Source organism: Suncus etruscus, chromosome 2 (assembly GCF_024139225.1).
Source record: "Suncus etruscus isolate mSunEtr1 chromosome 2, mSunEtr1.pri.cur, whole genome shotgun sequence".
Lineage (NCBI taxonomy): Eukaryota > Metazoa > Chordata > Mammalia > Eulipotyphla > Soricidae > Suncus > Suncus etruscus.
Window position 1 is genome coordinate 43,269,654 of NC_064849.1, and position 23,161 is coordinate 43,292,814.

At 31.1% G+C, this 23,161-nt stretch overlaps 1 protein-coding gene across 1 annotated transcript in view; it reads left to right on the forward strand.

Moving 5' to 3' along the window:
- Positions 1–11,617: 11,617 nt before the first annotated feature.
- Positions 11,618–23,161, forward strand: part of MDGA2 (MAM domain containing glycosylphosphatidylinositol anchor 2) — a 140,312-nt gene continuing 128,768 nt past the window's right edge. The window contains exon 1 of the mRNA XM_049768946.1: positions 11,618–11,671. Within this exon, the coding sequence (XP_049624903.1) occupies positions 11,618–11,671 (54 nt within the window). The remainder of the gene's footprint in view (positions 11,672–23,161) is intronic.

Below are 23,161 nucleotides of genomic sequence, written 5' to 3' on the forward strand. Positions count from 1 at the left end.
ATAAATATAACCACAGTATTTTATGCTCAAAAAGGGTATTTTATTAAAAGGTTAATTTTTTAGCATCTATACAAAAATGTGGAATATTTGAAACTAATTTAAATATATATTTTAAAACTGTTGATCACATAACCCAACCAATTCTTGTATTTATTGAAGTCAGCTATTATTAATATGCCAACTGCTATTGTACAGAAATATTCAAGAGGTTGATTATAGCATTTCACAATACTAAAAATATAGTTTTGCAAGTCTTCATATATGTGATTAGGCATTTCTTCTTAAATTTTTTATTTTTTAAATTGTAATATCATTATTTAGCAGTTAGAGAAATAACTACATGTATTTTAATGAAAAAATATTCTAGTGGATTGTGTAATTAAAAGAGAAAGAATAAAATACAGAATATTTAGTTATAAAAGTTATATATAACTTTAAAAATTGTTTTATTGGGGCCTGAGCTATAGCACAGCAGTAGGATATTTGCTTTGCATATGGCTGACGCAGGACAGACTTGGGTTTGATACCCAGTGTCCATATAGTCTCCCAAGCCAGGAGCAATTTCTGAATACAGAGCCAGGAATAATCCCTGAGCATCCCTGATTGAGGTTCAAAAACCAAAAAAAAAAAAAAAAGTTTTATGCTGATTTAATCTTAATCATTTAATCTTTAATATGTAAAATCTATACCTAAACACTTTCATCAAATTACATTTAATTTGTTTGATTGTTTGTTTTGGGGGGGTTACACTCGGTGACTTTCAGGGGTTGCTCCTGGCTATGCGCTCAGAAATAGCTCCTGGCACAAGCGGTAAGGCATCTGCCTTGACTGTGCTAGCCTAGGAAGGACCGTTATTTGATCCCCCGAGTCCCATATGGTCCCCGTAGCCAGAAGTGATTTCTGAATGCATAGCCAGAATTAATCCTGAGTGTCACTGGGTGTGGCCCAAAAATTAAAAAAAAAAAACAAGAAAAGAAATAAAAGAGAAGGTAATTAAATAATACATAAAGTTTTAAAATATTATACTTATCACTATCTTATCTTTTTAAATATACCTCTGACAATATGCCTGGTTAAAGAAAATTAAAAAAATATGTCAGGGACATGGGTCTATGTTAAGGAAAATAATATGCACAAGAACATAAAAAATAGGTAACAGTTTAAGAAATAAAATATGAAAAGTAGTTTTCAGTCAATGAAAGATAAAAACTAATCAAGAAATGGCAAATACATGTCTCATTGCTAAAGAGAATCATGACCTGTCATTTCTCTGGTTCAAGAGATTACATTTACCAGAATAATTAATTTATTTGAAAGTTTATTCATATTAAATTAGCTTATATTTTGTTAGCATTTTATATTATAATCATATTCTTAGCTATTTTTATAACAGCTACTTATTTTAAGCACCATAATACTTAGAATATTCATATTTTGTCAATAAATTTTAACCTACTAGGAAAAATTCTATCTTCTAACCTATCATAAGGTTGGTTTAAGCTTCTAAAACATTTAATTCATAGGCTACCAGTGGTTATATGGTCTGAAATTCACTTTAAAGACATAAAAAAGGGGTCAGAGTGGTGGCGCAAGAGGTAAGGCATCTGCCTCGTCCATGCTAGCCTCTGATAGACCATGATTGATCTCCCGGTGTCCCATATGGTCCCCCAAGCTAGAAGCGATTTCTGAGTGCATAGCCAGGAGTAACTCCTGAGCATCACTGGGTCTGGCCTCCCCAAAAAACTAACGAACAAACAAAAAGACAAAATACAGAGCCTATAGGCTTCTAGCATGCTTTTTTATCCTGAGAAGATTGAAAGCAGATATGTATATTGCAATGTTTGAAGAAAAAATAATACTGTCAAATTATCAAAAACTTAGAGACATTGTTCAGTGTTTTAAATCAGAGGTTCTCTCAAAAAAATAATATTCTGTGTATAATTATTTGGGAATATAATGGTTTTAATTTAATGATATTTGAAGACAACTGTTTTGAATATTTACATGCAAATAAGTATTTCTCCATTTTCATCACAATGTGTTTATATTTATATGTATATATATTTCCAAATTACCTGCATAAATGACTCCAGATTAAAAAAACTAATTTTAAGTGACCATATAGAGTATATAAATGTTAAGATCATTTTCTGCACGTTATTGCACTAGATTAAATATTTAGAAACACACATAATTGGTTTTCCAAGCACCACCAGGAGCTGTCTTGAACATAAATCTAGGAGTAAGCCCTGAACACCATCGGATTTGATCTAAAACAAAAAACTAAAATACATATATATATATATATATACTTACACAAATTTATAATATAATTTAAAAACAACTACATGTATGACTGCTCCTATATAAAGAGATAAGTTACATAAAGTTTCTAAGGAGGATCTGATAGAAGCCTCTGACCTTTTGAATCTATCATTTTTTATCACAGCCTAGATATCTAACTCACTGAGAACTCTTAAGTACCAGAATCACTATACTAAACTCAAACTTTGGCCACTTAACAGTGATTATTATTTCTCTCAGTCCAAAAGGAATAATACAGAAATGCTGTTAAAATTGTATTTAGTCTTTACATATTCCATTATCATTGCTATGGAATCCCAGTTAGAATTTTTAAAAATTAGAATTTTTATCCAGGAGAGAAAGTTGATTTGGTCTATTCAAAAGCATATATTTTTGGTCTGTCATGTTTAATTTTCTTAGATATTTTTTTTTCTCTTGTGCATTTTCTTCACTTGATCATCATAATTTCAAATGAGTATTCGCACATATGTTTCCAAAATACCTTACTTTTAAAAATAAAACTAGTTCTTTGACTGATCTTCTGTGAGCTGCTGTACTAATATTTTTTTCAGAGAGTTTTTTTCCTGGGTTTAAAAAGGGAGTAACCGTTTCATGCTGTTCCATCAGGTATTTTGATCTTACTTATGAATCTCTTTCTTGTGGCAAGTGAGTATTCCTTGAAGATTTAACAATTCTTGTAGGCAAAAGCAAAATTCTTCAAAGGAAACTTTGAGATTTAAATTGCCTGTGCATATAAAATTGAAAGAAACTTCCCTTGATTTCACACTTATTAGACTTATTTTAAAAGTGGAAATTATTCTTATTCCCTGAATCCAAAGCATTTCAAAGAGAAGAAAGATAAATACAGTTCTTGGAAATTAGTGAACTTTTGAATTTAGGTCTATAATTCTGTTTCTTAGTAACAAAAGTTTTTTCTTCAGAAAGGTTGTATGCATTTAAAAAATAATAGATATTTAGTTATGCAAAATTATTTTAAAAAATGATTTAATATAAATCAGGGAATTGAAGGTTTTAGAGAAAAGAGATGCATTTTATTAGTATTTAGCTTCTGCATTAAAATGAAGGAACTGGTGATAAAACCAGCAGGTAGGATGCTTGCTTCCATGTGGTTGATGTGGGCTCAATCCTTGACATTTCAGATGGTTTCAGAGCATCACTAAGAGGAATTAATGAAAGTAGAGCTAGTAAAAAGCTCTGTGAAAAGCTAGGTGTGGAATATATGAATAAAATGACAGAAAGCAATAAAGTCTTCCTTCAGTTATTCTTTATTTCTTAGCTATTGTCATTATGAACATTTTTCTAGTGATTTCAAGCATTTGAAGATATATATTATTAAACAGATAATTTTTGTTGGGTAGAACCATAATAGGGAACTTTTATTGTTGAGTTAAAATTATTAAGTAATCTTAAAATTTGAAGGTTTTTTATACCATTAAATCTAAGATATAAAAAGCATAAAAATCCATTTTAATTATATATATTAAAATATTCAAATCTCTAGAGAGGTATACATGTGATGATTCATATCTATTATATTTTATTCATCTATTATCATTTTTACATTCATATAGCTAAATATTTTTCAAGTTGGAGACATGTATTGAGTGAATATTCATTTTTAATATAGTTAACAATAGGAGTTAACATTTTTTAAAATATAATTATTCACCTATCATCAGGTGAGGTGACTCACACTCTGGATTGGCAATTTTATATTCAAACTTTTACTCCTTTGTGGACCTTCTGATGTTCAGATCTGAGATATGCTGCCAATTTCTGTGACATTTCAATTAATTTAATGGTGAATTCTAAAATATGTGACTAAATTTTACTTACTGTGATATCCTTCAATAATTTCCTTTTAACTTCACTGTTCAACATAAAGAAGCACTCTACTATTGTTAGTAAAATTAAAGTTCTATCTTTTGTCCAATTTACGTTTAAAAATTAAGGTACTAAATTTTGAGATTTCTCGTAGTTGATTTTTATTTTCTGATCATGGTGATTTATTTCTACTACATTAGAAAATTTTATGAAATGTTTAGCACTATATGACATATAATAGCATTCCATAAATTTTAGCTCAAATCTGAAACCTTCCCTACCACCGTACCTCAGTTACACTTTTTTTTCATTTTTTTAAATTAATTTTAACATGTACATTTACTTTGTCCCTTAAGCCCCCAGATTGTAGTACATTACAATATCTTTTACACAAAGCAATCCAAAGCCAAAAATTTATGCAACTCCCTTAACATTAAAAGCTGTAGTATTGTTGACACAATTGATCATAATACAATAATTCATGAAGAATGAGACAAAGGAGCACAGCAAAGACTGTGTTTGTTTGCATAGGCCCAGCAATATATAGGATACGTGGAAAGAAAAAGCCTGGCCTAAATACAAGACCTTACCCCTGAAGTTTTCTGGCACAAGACCAACCCAAGTCATTTTTATTTTTCAGACAGTCACTGTTGTTGGTGTCAGGTTTCTGTAGCCAAGGATCTTGGAATATGTCCATATCCTATATAAGAGTCAGGATGATGCGGAGCACCCTTTAGTTTCACTCACAATCAGAGGGTGATGCAGAGAGCTGTCTTTAAAGCAGGCTATTATTGTTAAGTTCTCTGAGTATTAAAGGGAAGTCTCTGTTGAATAGGTCTATACCAGAGCAGTGGTAGGATCTTCCCTTGTAGAGGATTGCAATTAGGTGATGTAGTACACAACCATGGTTGTTTTGTAGATGGCATCCCTGGTTCAGGGGTAAATGGACAATGCCTAATCTTTCAAGACATGAGCCAGGTCTTTATGACAATGTGCAGGGTGTAAGGTCCTACTGCAGTACAAGATTTGTGTGTTCCCATCTCTATAAGATAAGAACGTGTTTGTATATAATTTCCCATTTTAATGTGCCTATGCAAAGGAAGAACAGTATCATATGGCGAGATCAGTGTCTATGGGGATGCTAGAACAAGTCCAACAATCCAATTAACTTGGTTCTTATATAAACGTTAAATGGAGGGACACTTCTACAAACTTCCTTATTTAACAAATAACAAAGGGATAAAAAGTGGGGAAAATAAACAATCTAACTTAAGACCGTGGACTCAATTGTCACCTTTTGTGGGAACTAATCAGAAACTTAGTATGGCAGCAAACACAGTTACACAGTGAAGGAAGAGACCAAGAGGCTGCTGAGAGTAAACAAGTAGGAAAAGAGTACTGGCCTCTTCCCAGCCTGAGAGTCCATCCTCTCATTTTTATTTTGAATATATCAGTTCCACTTTTTTAAAAGATAAATTATTTATATCTTACAAGCAATTCCTACTAATTTTCTTATCTTTAATCTTTCCTTTGTCTTCAAATATTGCTAGCAGAAAAATACTTATTTGTGAACTGGCACAATTACATAAACAAATGGAAAATATTTTGTGGCTCAGTGTTAAGGGCAAGATACTGTAGTGAATTCTAGTGTAGATTAAATATTGTCATCTCAACATTTGGTACTTTCATGTGCTGATTTTAATTAGCTGTTCTCATTATTTAGGGGTTCAACTAGAAAAATAAAACTCTGCTTCTCACATAAAGATCAACTCCATTTAGAATATTATTGTTTGGCTTATATAAGCATAATTTATAGCAGTGACAAAGATATTATAATGGTTCATTTCTCTGTGAATAATTATGATTAGGCTACTCATTATTTCTATTTCAAAAATACAACCTCCTAATTGGTAAAAAAAAAAGATCATCAGCTTTCTCTGATATCACACATTATTTAATCATAGCAAAATATTTATAAACCGAGTAGATTCAAAAATTTTTTTTGAATTTTATTACTTTATCATAAATATACCAGTTAAATATTTGAATCTACTTAAAACAATCTTCAAAGCAAATATTTTTCTAGGTATCATCCACAACTTCTACATTTGCTTTTGCATTGTTATATCTTTTATAATCTTCTTTATCTGAATTTAATAATTTCAGCTTTATGCAAATGTTATAATTTATATTTAAAACTTTTTTTCTTGAGGATGGAGCAATAGCATAGTGGGTAGGGCATTTACCTTGCATCTGGTCAACCAAGTTTCGATTCTGACATCCCATATGGAATGGTTTCTGGACACAAAGCCGGGGTAATTCCTGAGCATTGCCAGATTTGGCCTTAAAATCAAAATAAAAACAAACAAAAAATCCGTTTGTTCTCTTTGTCTATCAAAGAGAGCAAAGCATTTACATCCAAGATTCATAAGCATATCTTTGCAAAGAATATAGACAGTAAATATATAAGCTATTATAATATCTCTATTTGACTTTGTATTTTATCTATAATGTTAATGGTGACTAAACATTATAAAAACAGTTTTGGTTTTTATTTCTTTTTGTTTCGTTTTTTTTTTTAAGGTTATGGGCCATACACAGCGACACACAGGAATTACTCCTGGTTCTGCTCTCAGAAATTACTCATGGCGAGCTCAGGGAATCATATGGGATGCCAAGGATTGGTCCCTGGTTGGCCACATATAAAACTACCCACTGTGCTCCAGCCCTAACACAAACAGTTTTTAATCATAAACATGAATTTACTATATTCTTGAATAGGGAGAAAGGAGACTAAATTGTGATATAGTTTCTAATTTTGATCTGGGCTTTTATTTGAACATTATAATTGTAATGTTTGAGTTTTCTCTATCTTTACCACCAATTTTCTTATGGGAATGAAATTAATATGTCATCTCCCAATATGAGATTGATAACAAAAATTGATTTATATTTAATTTTATCATACAAAAAAACACATTCTAGCACACATTTTAGTTACCTTCTATATTATGCGTATTAATTTAAAAGATGCACAAGTAAAATTTATTTTTAACTACTTCCCATTATTATCATAATTTAATTGTCTCAAGTAAAAGATAAAAGTAAAGACAGAAAAAATAATTTGTAAAAAATAATTTGTGATTTGTGTCTAATACTTGTTGAAAATGCAATGCATCTTTAATCATACTAAACATTATTCATAGAACATATAATTACAAATGTTAATGCCTTATCAATATTTTAAAATTTATTACAGTTGTCATTATAAATTTTACACCTGAATATTTTCATCTTTTGATTTATGATCAATATTATTTTACTTAAATTGATACTAGATTAATTTAATAGTCTAAGGGGCCAGCCAAGGAAGGACGGCGATTCAATCCCCCAGCGTCTTATATGGTTCCCCCCCCAAGCCAGGGGCCCCTGAGCATCAAACGGGTGTGGCCCAAAAAAACAAAAAAAATTTAATAGTCTAAATATTCATAAGTATATATCATTTTAGTTTTCAATTTTTGGGGGGCACACCCGGTGGTGCTCAGAGTTTACTCCTGACTATCTGCTCAGAAATAGCCCCTGGCAGGCATGGTGGACCATATGGGACTCCGGGATTCAAACCAACAACCTTAGGACCTGGGTCGACTGCTTACAAGGCAAACACCGCTGTGCTCTCTCTGGCCCCCAAGTTTTCAATTTATAAATGTTTTATTATGTTTTTTATTGAAAATACTCAACATAATAACATGGTTAAATCAAATTATTTTATTTTGTTTGTGTGTCTATTGTATGTAGATATCATTATTGTTTCTGTTTAGGCTATATACATTTTCTTCATTAATGGAATGATTATGATGCTTGGAAATTAGTATTTCTCTTTCAAAAAACAATTTATAGAAATGCCTAATTTAAGAGTTAGATTGTCCATTTGCTTTAGCAATTCTCTTTGTTGAATAGTTGCTTAGCATTTTTTTCTCAAAGCAATATAATAAGAAGAAGTTCTGGCTTTAGTATTTTAAAATTTAAAGAATTTATTTAAAAATTTTTACTGATGCTCTGTTTTAAATCCTATTAGTAATGGCTTTTTCCATATCCAGTATCACATCTTTCACCAGTTTACTCCCTCCATCTCCCAAATACACCAATCACTCTCATTATATTGGTCTTATTGTAGCTGTTTGAGAGAATTGCTGTTTCTTCTTTCTGGAAGACCTTAAAAGTTTGGGTAGGTGGTAGGTCCTCTTTAAAGTGTGGAAGAAATAACAAGTGAAACTGGTCCTAGGATTTTGTTTATGTGGAAATTCTTTTTAATATATAAATGTTTCAACATCCATGAGAGTAATAGATCTATTTAGACTTTTATCTTTCTCCAATCAGGTTATTAGATAGTTGTAAGGCTCTAAAAATGTATCCATTTCTTCTAGACACTCCAACTCAGTGTCATGAAACTGTTCATTGTAATCTCATATGGTCCCTTGTATTTCTTTTTGTTTGTTTGTTTGGGTCACACCCTTCAGCGATCAGGGGTTACTCCTGGCTCTAAGCTCAGAAATCCCTCATGGCAGGCTCAGGGGACTATATGGAATGCCAGGATTCCAACCACCATCCTTCTGCATGCAAGGCAAATCCCCTATCTCCATGCTATCTCTCCTGCCTGGTCTTTTGTATTTCTGACCTATTCCTTGTAACTTCTCTTTCTCAATTTCTAATGTCTTTTTTTTCTCTCCTTTGTTAGTCTTGCAATGGGTGTTTTTGTTTGTTTTTGTTTTGGGGTAATACCCAGCAGCGCTCAGAAGTTATTCCTGCCTCTGCACTCAGAAATCACTCTTTGCCTGCTCAAGGGGCTATATGGGATGCTAGGGATTGAACCCAGGTAGGCTTCAAGTAAGGCAAAGACCCTACATGCTGTCCATATCGCTTCAGAGCCAGGGGTTTGTCTTAATGATTTTTTAAAACCCTTTATTTTTTTTATGAACCTTTAATTGCCATTTTATTTTTATGTCATTATTTCTGCTTGGATTTTTGTTATTTCTTCTTCCTACTTAATTTACGTTATTTTGTTGTTCATTTGCTAGTGTCTAATGATGTCAAAATAGAATACATTTTGTTCTGTTCTTATTTCCTGAGGAATAACTGCAGTACATAAATTTATCTAAGTACAGTCTTTGATGTATCCCATATTTCTAGTAGCTCATAGCTTCATTCATAATTGTAAACAGGGATTTTTCTACTTTCCCATTGATTACTGTGTTTTGGGGGTTTTCTTTTTCTTTCTCTTTTTCTTCTTCTTCTTTCCTTCCTTCCTTCCTTCTTTCTTCCTTCCTTTCTTCTTCCTTAGTTTCTTTCTCTCTTTCTTTCTCTCCCTTTTTCCTGCCTTCCTTCCTTCCTTTCTTCTTTCTTTCTTTCTTTCTTTTCTTCTTTCTTTCTTTTTCTTCTTTCTTTTTCTTTTCTTTTCTTCTTTCTGTCTTCTTACTTTCTTTTCTTTCTTCTTTCTTTTTCTCTTTCTTTTTTTCTTTCTTTCTTTCTTTCTTTCTTTCATTCTTCTTTCATTCTCTTTTCTCTCTCTCTTTCTCTCTCTTCTCTCTTTCTCTCTCTCTCTCTCTCTTTCTTTCTTTCTTTCTTTCTTCTTTCTTTCTTTCTTTCTTTTCTTTTCTTTCTTTCTTTCTTTCTTTCTTTCTTTTCTTTCTTTCTTTCTTTCTTTCTTTCTTTCTTAGCATTGTGTTGAACAACTTCCCAATGCTTGAATTTTTCTTTCCCCAGATTTCTTTGTATTATGGACATCTACAAACCATTTTAAACCTAACAAGATAGTTGATATAATTTTATTTTCCTTGATATAATATTTATTCCTTAACTTTATGAGGGCTTTTTAATGTCCCTGCATGTCACTTATGCTAGAGAATAATCCATGACAATCAGAGAAGAATATTACTCAGCAAGATGGAAAGTTTTATAAATGTAATTAAGCTTATCTTTCTGTCTCACATAAGCCTGTTTCTTCATTTAAAGTGGCGCTGTTTCTTATTGGTTTATGATCTCCCTAATTATTGGTGTAAATGCCTGCATTAAAATCCAATACTAATATTGTGTTGCATAAATATGTTTCTATGGTTTTTGGTAGTTGCTTTACATACTTATTGCTTCCTAATTGGTGCCTATGTTAAGGATTATTCATATTTGGTGTATAGATACTTTGATCACTATAAAATTTCCATATCTGTTATTTATTTCTTCTTTCATATTGCAGTATATTTTGTCTGCTAAAAGTATGGCTTTCCCAGACTTTTTAGTCTGCAATTTACCATATATTTGTTTTTTACTCTGAGCTAATTTATCATGATACTTCAGGCAAATTTTTTATTAGCACCAATATGCTGGGTTCAGTTTTCTAATTTATCTGTCTGGGCCTTTTGATTAGTGGATTTCCTGGGTTTGCATTTGGGAATTACTCCTGGTGGTGCATAGGAAAACTATATGGGTTGCTAGGGATCAAATCTAGTCAGCAGCATGTAAGGCAACTGCTGTACTCTCTAGCCACAAGACTATTTACTGGATCTTGCAGTACTAGATTAGTGCCCACAAACTTTTTAATCTATTTATTAATCTGTGACATTTTTGTTGTATTTTGAATTTGAGAGAAACTAATTGTATAAAGCATGTCACAATTTGGCAATGGATTCTGTTTAATTCAGCATATTGATTGTAATGTATCATTCTACTGTAGTGTGTAAAATTTTATTTGAAAGATTAACCATGACTATTATGGGGAATTTCATATAGATAATTTTAATTTTTTTCTAATTACTATTCAGGATTCTAGTCAGGATTTCTATTCAGAATTTCTATTAGGATTTCTATTCAGGATTCTATCTCTATATTTGAATCTTTCTACTTTAATGCTATATGTCTTGTTGATTTTCTTTTTGAGATGATGAATTATGAGATTTATTTTGAGCTTCCTCAAACTGTTTGTATTATTTATTTTTCAGAGTGGAGAAGTTTAACTATAAATTCTTCCACTCAAATTTCTTCACTTTTTTCTGGGATAATCCAGATTTTTTTTTCTTCAGGCTGTGCTATAGATATTTGCTCTTTTCTTCAATTTGCTCCATTTCTCTGCTCCTATCATTCTATATGTATATCTTCTATTATATTTTAACTTCTATGTCAGTTAGATATTATTTCCAAACTTAATAAAATATGACTCATACTTATGTTTATCCATTTTTATTAAATACAGTAATAGTATTCTTGCCATGGTTATATTCTCTGTTAACAATTTTCTATCTCCACACTTGATCTTAGCCAAAAGGCCGAGAAGCGATTGCAATTTTCTATCTCAAGCAAAATAACTGGTAAGGTTTTTCTAAAGAAAGGAAAAGAAAAGAAATATCATTACATCAGCCAATACATAGTACAGTGTGTGTGTGTGTGTGTGTTATATGTGTGTGTATCTGTCTTTGAGAGAATGCGAGAGTGTGAGAAAGAAGCAGATAGAGAAAAACAGCAAGATTTCCACAAAGTGAGTCAACTGGACTTTAAAATTGCAATGTAGCATTTTCCTTCTTTGGTGTTTCTGAATATACTGTTATGTGTGTTCGCCATATGTGTCTGTGTCTGTAGAAGCACAAATGAAATATTGATCAAAGAGAATTATAGGACAAAAAAAGAAAAGTAATAAAACAAAGATATAGAAGTCTAAAATTTTGCATAGTAACAGAAATATACGATCACTTTTTGATTAGGGTTATTTTTAAATATTCACATTTTTCAAGGGTTATTTTTAACAGCTTGTCATTAGCATAGGTAATTTTTATAATATATGTTTTATTTTAATTTCGTTTTGGGGTCACATCCTGAAATGCTCAGGGGTTACTCCTGGCTCTACTCTCAGAAATTGCTCCTGGCAGGCTCAGGGGACCACATGGGATGCCGGGATTCGAACCACCAACCTTCTGCATGCAAGGCAAATGCCCTACCTCCATATTCTCTCTGGCCCTATGATATATATCTTAAATGTATTTAAATGGTAAACTCTGATATAAAGTAATTTAAGATGATAGAGCCATCCTTTATATCGACACTTTTACTTAAATTTAAAGCCAATTATTTCTGTAATACCAGATCAGAAAGATAATGTTTGATTCTCTTATAAATGAGAACAAAAGAAGACTTTTTAGGGCCCGGAGAGATAGCACAGCGGTGTTTGCCTTGCAAGCAGCCGATCCAGGACCAAAGGTGGTTGGTTCGAATCCCGGTGTCCCATATTGTCCCCCGTGCCTGCCAGGAGCTATTTCTGAGCAGATAGCCAGGAGTAACCCCTGAGCACCGCCAGGTGTGACCCAAAAACCAAAAAAAAAAAAAAAAAAAAGAAGACTTTTTAAAAATAGTTGCAGTTTTCAGCTGTATGTGCAATTTTAAAATAAAATTATTTGAATCTTTTCATATATTTTTTATTGTAAATGTTGAAAATATTGTGAGAGATAAAGAGATAGGTGTTATTGATTATATTAATGACTGCCATGTAATTTTCCTTTTTTCAATTCTCTGTTTTTATTCTGAGAAATGGACAAGATATATATTAATAATGTATGTGAAATCACATACATTATTGTCGATCACACTGGCCTTTGTTCAGGATATATACTTATCAACACTTTAATGCCATATGCTAGCCAGAGATCAGAGGTTGATCACATGCAAGGCAACCTTTTTAACTCCTGTATTATCTCATGGGCCCTATAATGCTTCATTATTTCATTTATGCTCCAGCCATTATATATTTTGAATTGAAATAAAATATCAATTACTGAAGAGACTTAATATTATGAACTTGCTAATGGTAAAATTTAAGTGTTATTTATTAAAATAGCATATTATTAATTGCTTAATATTAATTTATGATTGAAGAGAATTTTTATGGAAAAATACATATTTGCAAGAATTCTTAAGATTCTAAAATGTTTTGGGGCCAGATAAATAGCATGGCAGTAGGGTGTTTGCCTTACATGCAAAAGGATGGTGGTTCAAATCCCAGCATCGCATATGGTCTCCTGTGCCTGCCAGGAGTGATTTCTGAGCACAGAGCCAGGCGTAACCTCTGAGTGTTGCTGAATGTGATGCCTCCTCCCCAAACAAACCCCCAAAACAAAAACAAAAAAGAAAAGCTTCTAAGCTGTTTTAACTAATATAAGTAATATTATAAAAAGGACTAAAGGTATCTCTTTGAAAGGACTATGATATGATAAAATAATTTGCAAATAAAATTGAATGTTTTACTTTATAAAAAATTTCTTGAAGTTCATAATTTTATTTTAATCTTATTCCTAAGACATTGTATAGATAACAATATCATATCTTAATATGTTAACTGAATTTTAAAACTAATAATAAAATGCAACCGTGTCTAAATACACTATATAGTTATGTAACATATATTCGTATGGTGTATATTACATACATTATACTCTATGTACACCTTATAAGCAGTAGAATGTGTCAAAATTTCTAGTCTAATGTCATTTTTTATTTCATTCAACCATGGAAAATAATAAATTGCACCTGGCGTCTAGTACTGTAATTTAGAAAATAAGATAGAATCGAGGGCCGGAAAGGTAGCATGGAGGTAAGGAATTTGCCTTTCATGCTGAAGGACAGTGGTTCGAATCCTGGCATCCCATATGGTCCCCTGTGCCTGCCAGTGGCGATTTCTGAGCATAGAGCCAGGAGTAACTCCTGAGCGCTGCCTGGTGTGACCTAAAAACAAAACAAACAAACAAACAAAAATAAGCCAAAAAATGATAGAATGAAAACAGAGTAATCTTAAGGATTAAGTCTTATTAGACATGTGATCTGTCTTGACTAGCAAATTGTTATTTGCTAATAAACAATGAATTATTATTGTTTTAGTAGACTTATTTCTAAAGGTAGATATAAAGAAGAATTAACACTATTCAGTTGCTTCCATAAACCACCTGCAAAAAAACAAAAAAAAAAAACTCAAGAAACAATTGGACTCTAATTTCTCCTATACTTCCATTAGGAGGAATCTTTTGATCTACTTTTAGCTTTGAACTTTTTATTATACTTATAACTTTGTTTTTCTCATAATTGCACTGTTCTTAATTTATATAGAGGTCTTTTGAGTTGGTTTTATTACTCAATATATAAATATCAAAAATAGCTTCTGTGACTTCATAATGCATGTGTAGAGTTAAAGCTCAGTGTATCTTCTAGGGAACATTCATACATGATTACATAGTCATGATTGTACAGAATTTTAAGGGTTGCCAAGTATTAACTAATAAAATCAGAACTTGGGTTATATACAGAAATTGAAGTCTTAATGAAATACACATTTAGAAATGGATATTTTTTCAAAATAGTTTTTTACCACATTATAATTTATATTTTAGAGCATGTTTGAAAATTAATAAAATTGAAATTTATAGTATTTACTCACCTCAATTCAGAAAATTCTAGCAGAAAAAAATCAATCCAATCTACAGTATTAAATGAGTTGTTGGCACAATGACAATAATATGTTTACTTATGTAAGTAAAAGATAACTGGTGAACAAGAACAAATCCTAAAAATATATTACTGTTGGAACATTTTATTTAATTTCCATGCTCTCTTTTATAGTTTGGAAAAAAATAAAATAATTTTTCACATGGTAACACACAAAATAGAGTATGTACCATTTTTCTGAATAGTATTTCTTAGAACAGTAACATTCTCTGTATCTCTAGTGTTCCATATTACTTTTCCAATTAAGATTATTATGTAATCTTAAAGTTGAGTAAAATAGTCCTTCTATGAAAAAATTTAAAATCAAGTATGTCTGACATGCAGTGCATATCAAATAATTAGCAACCATCAATAGTAATATAATTATTAGCTACATTATTTTGTTATTGATATATATAATTTCAATTCTATTAAGACATTTTATTTTGATGTTAATGATGTGACCTACATTTACTTTTATGTTAGGAACTGTGATTAATCAATGGCAATGATAAGGTTTTTGTGCATAGAATGTTCTAATACTACCTTCCACTAGTGTTCCCCTACTGCCTCCCTATCTTTATCCTCTTTACATGATAACTTTAATAGTAAGACAAAATTTTAATGGTTGTCAAGATAAATAACTTATAAATCTCAACATGTAACAAAGGAAAATAGTGGGATTTCAACCAAATGTTACTATAAACTGAATCATAGTTTAATTCTTTTTGTTAAATATCATGATATATTATCTTTCTTATGAAACCCAACTCTCTAGAAACATATATGTAGAAATGGTCATGCATGTCCTAATTCTTAGATATCTGTGCTCTTCTGGACTGTGTCCTCATTTAAATAAACATTTGTCATGATGGTCACAATTACAGTAGAGTTGTTTCATACTTACCAGTAGAAGAGAGAGATGAAAGCAAGGAATGAACGACATAGAGAAAGAGAGATAGTGAGAAAGGTTAAGAGAGAAAGCTGTCATCTTTTATGGTTTCAAGGCTGGCAGAACAAGATGTCTATGGTTTCCTTTTTTTTTTTTTTATATCTCTCTCTCCCTTTTCCATAAATCACATTAAGTACTGTGATATTTTGCATTATTTGTCATAGTAATGAGAATGCTTGCCTTATTGTAATTATGTCTAGCAATTGAATAATAAAGAATTGAATAGAAGAAAAAATTAAGACTCTTATTATGCATCTTGGAAAACACATTACTTTTTTAGATGATGCACCAGGTTTAGAATCAGCCAGATTTGCTTTTGATAAATAGTAAATTTGTCATTTCAAATTAAATCATGTACATCAAGAATTTAAAGGGTATTATAAAACAAAAATTGTATAAGATTGGTATTCCAATAATTTTTATGATTTTTGTTACAGATATAGTGTATGCTGATGATATTGGCTAATATGTTGATTAATAATACAGAGGAAAATAGATGACTATATTAAAGCTTGTGTCTTGTCATAATAATAGAATTTGACTTTGAATATTTATGTCTTTGAATTTATACTTTAATTTATTTAATTTAAATTTATACTTTTGAATTTATACTTTAATAATTCAAGGTACCACATTAAAAACTACCAAAAAATGAACTAAGTTAGAGAAAGTAAAGCAGTCTTATTTTTGCAATATTAATTTTATTCACTAACTTTCATATGAATTTCAGTTCCATTTTATTTAGATCGCTCAATATACCACAAAATAATAGAAGTAATTTAATTAAAATGCACTAATTCTATTGAGAATGTTAGGTTTCTGACATTTCCTTAGTAGAACCATTTATATAATTGAACAACTTACAATTTATGGGAATATTGGAAAAGGAAATCTATATTATATTGAAGACTTTTTTGTTTGTTTTTGTGCCACACCCATTTAATGCTCAGGGATTACTCCTGGCTAAGCACTCAGAAATTGCCCCTGGCTTGGGGGAACATATGGGATGCTGGGGGATCGAACCACTGTCCTTCCTTGGCTAGCGCTTGCAAGGCAGACACCTTACCTCTAGCGCCACCTCGCCTGCCCCTATAATGAAGACTTTAAACCTTCGGTCTCATTAAACAAAAAGTAAAATAAACCCAAGCCCCTAGTCAAATGATTTAAATATATTATACATATATTTATTTATTATTGATATATAGTACCCATGTATAATTCACAATATATAAAATGAATTTAAAACACTTAGGAGGTTGAAATATTTTAAGCATTTTTGTTTTCCATATAATATAAAAATTAATAGGATTTTTATAAGAACATCTACTCTTCCATAAAGTACATACTTTATGATTGACTGCTATTGTCTTTATTAGATTAAGAAAATGCAGAACTTTTATGCTGGTTTAAGATTGACACTTTATATGACCTTTGTTGTAATTAATTGGCATTATTAAGCTTGCTAGATAATCTTAAATTTTTTTTTACCACAGTACGTATATTTAAACACACATGCTAAGTCTCTCAAGGGTACTTTCATGAACCCCAACTCTCCTGCAAGTAGCTGGTTTCCACACATTTTTAGACAAATTATTATTTGGGGAGATGGTTACTTAATGTGGTGCTCAGGTATTACTTTTTGCTTTGCATTCAAAAATCACTCCTAGCAGGCTCAAGGAACCATATGAGATGGTGGGAACAGAATCTGGGTCAGCCAGGAGTAAGGTAAATACCGTACCCACTACCACCCTATCCACTCTAGCCCTAAATTATTATTCATTTTAATGGGACTTCCCAAGCAGCCCTCAAGAAGTTATAAAATGATCCTAGTGATGCTTATTTCAACATGCAGGTCTGATATTCAGTGACAAGGTACAGCTATGCAAGCTCCTCAGGTAACACTCACTCCACCTAGGGACATGCCAAGGACTGAACTTAGGGATTTGTACATGCCAGGCATGCATTCCACCATTGAACTATAGCCCTAACTAACCTCACGATATTTCACTCGTTCCCTTATTTTTTAGCAGTCACCTTTAAAGTAACTACATCTTAGTCATTTATTTTTCTTTGTGAGATATAAAGCAATAATACTAGTATGCATTTACTTGGTATTTTTTTCTATCAGCAGAAATTTGCTTTTCTTTGAAAGTAAGGGCAGATTAGGATGCTCTAAAATTTTACTGTTAAGACTAACTGCTGAAAGTAACCCAATATGGTACATAGAACACTTTTAATGTTAATATTGAACGGACATCACCCCTTTTAATTCCTAACATACTGAATTAAAAGGATACACAAATGCATACCATAAATACATATTAAGTATGCTAAAATTGTTATAAAAAACTAGCTCAAATTTAACCTTTTACTTTAAATTCTTATTATACTATTATAGAAGTAATATAAATATATCTTTATATTAATAAAATTTAGACAAATTCATACTTAAATTATTTTAAATTATTTACATTTATTATGCTATCCTTTTCTTATTTTAAAATATATAAGGAACCAAATATTTACATTGATAAAATTATATTAAAGACTTTTTTGCTAAAAAATATCACAGGAAAAATTCTAAATAAAGCATTCAAAAATTGTGAGCTGGAAAGTTCTTCCAAGTGAGTGTTTGCTTTGCATGCAAGAATCCTATTATTAATCTCTGCATTGCATATTTCTCCCACCTTCCCCAAGAAGGTGCTAGACATGAATCCTGAGCACTGAGCCAGGAGGTGCTCCTGAACACTGTAGAACCTAACAAAGAAATTTATAAAAATTTTGAAAATTAAAACTCATTGAAAATATTGTCAAATAAGCATTCAAACATTTAGAATAACTAATGTGTTCATGTCTAATAATGAATATATGATCTATCTTCATGATATATCTTCAAGCAAAAGAAAGTGTTAAAATATGTAAATATACAAATTGCTTGACAAAACTCATACATTTATGATCAACCATATTTAAATAAAATTGTGCAGTATCGGGCCCGGAGAGATAGTACAGCGGTGTTTGCCTTGCAAGCAGCCGATCTAGGACCAAAGGTGGGTTGGTTCAAATCCTGGTGTCCCATATGGTCCCCCGTGCCTGCCAGGAGCCATTTCTGAGCAGACAGCCAGGAGTAACCCCTGAGTACCGCCAGATGTGGCCCAAAAACCAAAAAAAAAAAAAAATTGTGCAGTATCAAACATGTTAATAATTAAAATGAAATAAAATTAAATTCCACAATTATTTAGTGAAAAGCAATGAACTAACTCTAGTACATAAGAAATATTTTCTATAGCTTATCAGTAGTTCATAAAATTTGCTAGACAAAAGAATTATCTTGAGCTGAGATACAGTGTTTGCCTTGCATGCGGCTGACCCAGGACAGACCTGGGCTCAATATAGCAGAATCCCATATGGTCCCCCAAGCCAGAAGCGATTTCTAAGTTTATAGCCATGTCCCCTGATTGTCACTGGGTGTTCCCAAAAAAAAAAAAAAAAAAAAAAAAAAAAAAAAAAAAGAAAGAAAGAAAACTCCTTGTTGACTTGAACAGGGTCATTATTCAGTTGATTATAAGTAGAAGGAAATGATCATTTTTATTTCTAGTTATCTTAAGATATTAATTTCTTTGTTTTCATGCTGACTTTGATTGTTTTCATAAAGTGATATTCATTGCCCTATAATGACCTGCCATATTTGTTTTATATGGGCTTTTCCAGTAATTAAATATCAGAAATACTGCTTTGCTCTGCACTATCCAGCCTACATTGGAATTAAGAATTTCAAATACTTAATTTTAATGTGAGTGTTCATAAATTTTGATGTGCCCACAGAAAGAATACTAGAATGAGGCCAGATCTGAAATGATGTATGTGGAAAAATAATGGAAAGAAAGTGCCCTTTGTATTTAAAAATAAAAAGATTACAGGGAGTTATATTTAATTGACTTTTATGCTATGCCATGTGCTTATTTCCTTTGCATCAAGAAATGAAATGAATGCCTTAATTTCAGTTCTAGAGATTTTATATTTAAGGGTCTTTTGCTCTTATATTTAAGGTTGTTTTGCACCAACTCTTGAATTAACTATTAAAATCCACTTGTAGTGCAAGAGGAATGAGCGGAAGCACACATGGCACTGACAGTAAGTTTATTGAACTATATTTGCTGATCTATAGTTTGGTCTGTTGATGTTTATTTTTGTTTGGACTAAGATTGTGTGTTATGTATTTGAGTAGTGTGTGTGCTTGCATTTTAGTTTGTGTCTCTAAATAATTCTTTCTTGTAGTTGGTCAAACTACAAAATTTGGGGGCATAGTTCCCTAACGATTCCCCTCATTCCCCTCATGTCTGATAAGAAAGCAAGTGTAGTTTAAGGGATTCCACCAAACCACTTTTAGGTTTAGTGATTTATTAGGTGAATTGAGATAACTAATATTAGTACTATATTCAAATTTATAATTTATTATTGGAAGAAGATTAAAGTCAACCAGAAAAAGAGACACACGATGGGTTTCTTATGTGAAGCTTCTGTTGTCTTCCCTAAGTTACCACTAAGTGTAACCTCCCAGCACTTATCTTTTACAATACAGTATACACAATACCACAAACTAGGGAACAAATACAAGCATCAATTTCTAGAAATATACTGAGGCATTATAAAACAAGCACCACAGATTTCTTTTCTATATAATTGAACTTGATCTTCAAGTCAACTATTAGTTGTAACTCTTTTCTGGGTAGAGTACTTGCTTGCACATGGCAAACTGGTTAGATTTTCTGGTGTCCCAGGTAGTCCCCTAAGCACTGCCTGGAATAATTTCTGAGTGTAGAACCAGAAGTAATCCCTAAGTTTCACTAGATGGGACTTCAAAATAACAAAATTTATTTAAAAATAATCATGATGATTTGTTATTAATAAGTAGTTACTGTTACTTGGTAGACTCAATTTATATACTTTTATATAGAGTCATGTGAAAATTTCCATGTAAAAGGGTTTCAATTAGAAAAACACTAAAAACAGAAAAACAATTTAGTTTACTTCTAGAGGCATAGGCTAAAGCCCAGACTTCTTTTTTGCAGTTTGCTATACATCTTTGTAGAGCAAAAAGGTAAATAACCAGATGAATTAAATAGAGATAGTAAACTCAGAATTCAGTATGTGAGAAAAACATCAGAAAAGTGATAATTGGTGGTGGGAATAATGTGATAACATGTATCCTGAAACATCTAAAAATGTACACACTTGTAAACTAACATGACCTCAGTTATTAATTCCAAAGCATTTTTCAAATGATAATTGTGGTCCCTGAGCACTTTCAAAAGTGATCCCAAAGCACAGAGCACACATGGCCCAAAAATGAAACATAAAAAGTGATAATTGTGTAAAATGTATTGTAAACAACATTGATTAGTATTATTTATTGACAAGATTTCAATGCAAAAAACATTTTATTTTAAGCCTGAATTATTTAGATGTGAGCCTATGTCCGTAGTAAAGGTGATTTCTGTGAGAAAGTAGAGTGGATGAAGATTTTAGCAATTTATAAAAATATAAATTAATTTATGGTTAATTGCAATAAAATTAGAAAAATTAATTAGGAAAGCTAATGACAAAATGTTTCACATACCGTATCAATAGGGAAATTTTAAAATATTGATTTTATTGTTAGCATCCTTTTTATTAGAAGTGGCTATCCTAGTATATCAGAAGAAATATATTTTTCACGCGTGCAATTTTTTAGGAGAGAGCTGGATTTGTTTCTATGTTTTCTTATTTCCCATTATAAATACTAAATATGTAAGTTATTAGGTTAGTTAATCATAGTACTGTGTCATTAATCAGCTTCATGCATAGGTTAGGATTCATTAGGACTGTGCTGGAAATTATTTTTATTTAAAATATTTTCTCACAGTGAGCTCAATAATTAATTTTTTGACAAAACAAAAGTGACGCTATATAATGGTCCTTCATATTAGTTTTAGCAATGTACAAATTATAATGTTTGCTAGAGAATTAAGACTTTTTATTTATTTATTTATTTTATTTTTATTTTTTGAATTTTGGGCCACACCCAGTGATGCTCAGGGGGTTAATCTTAGCTATGCACTCAGAAATCACTCCTGGCTTGGGGGACCATATGGGACTTCGGGGGATCTAACTGTGGTCTGTCCTAGGCCAGCATGGGCAAGGCAGTTGTCTTAACGTTTCTGCCACCGATCTGACTCCAACCCCAAAATAAGATTTCTATCTGAATTTTGTTATTATTATACCATAAAATGAGAATAATATATATGACAGAATATTTTAAAGAATGAAAACCATATGCAAATAAAATTATTATAGTGTATAATTGTTATTTCAAATTACTTTATTTTAATATGTATAATATGGAAATTATTATTGCAACATTTTATAATAACATTTAATTTATCAATTATATATCATTAATTTTAACAATCATGGGCCTATAATCAATTACTTCATCATAAAAATAAAACAACTCTGAGAATTTTAAAAAATGTTTTAAAATTCTTGGGTAATTAGTTATTTAGGAATTTGCCATGAGTTTTTTCTAGTATTTTGGTAGAAATTTTTCTAATTCATTTTAATAAATATAAAGATAATTCACAGTAGGCATTTAGTAAATTCATTCAAGTATAAAATTCTAAGTTAGATTTTCTAATTCTAAGTTATTTTCTTTTCATTTCTTTACATAGCTCACACCAGGGATTTGGACTGTGTAAGAATTTTTAATCATTTTCACTAGAAGCTGTTTTGTTGCTTAGTTTATATCTCAACTGCTGATAACAACTATTAGGTTTTCTCTTTTGACAGGAAGATTATATTTAGAACTAGGTTTTCTTGCATCCTGGCATCATGAGTTTTAAGCAGTTATCTTCCTTCTATTTAGATGTAACAATTATGTATTTTTCTGAGTCATGACAAAAATCAAATATATAAAGGCTACTTTTGTATTTTAACCTTTGGATGGTTCCAAGAATCTTAAACTGAACTCTGATATAATTTGGTATGACAAATTGTGATATAGCCGAGCTACAGTTGAAGAGGAAAGATTGTTTTTATTTTTAAGTTGATTATAAAACAGTTGCATTCATATTTTATATTTATTATAATAATAAGAAAATAAATTCCTTCAGCAATAGTAGAAAAAGATGCTTCACATTTTTCTCTTAAGAATATGTCATCAAAAAAAAAAAAAAGAATATGTCATCAGGGGCCAGAGCAGTGGTTGAGTGGTAGTGCATTTGCCTTTGGATGTGGTTGACCTAGAATGAATTGTGGTTCCATCCCCCGAGGTCCTATATGGTTCCCCAAGCCAGGAGTGTTTTCTGAATGCATAGCCAGGTGTAACCCCTGAGCATCACCTGGTATGGCCCCCAAACAAACAAACAAGAGAATATGCTATCAAAGATAAGAAAAATGATCAAAGATTGATATAAGACATTCTGGAATATGTTTGAAATATCCTCAATAAAATATCAATGCTTTTATTTATATAGCTAAAATAGCAGATTTAAAATGCCAAATAATTTAATT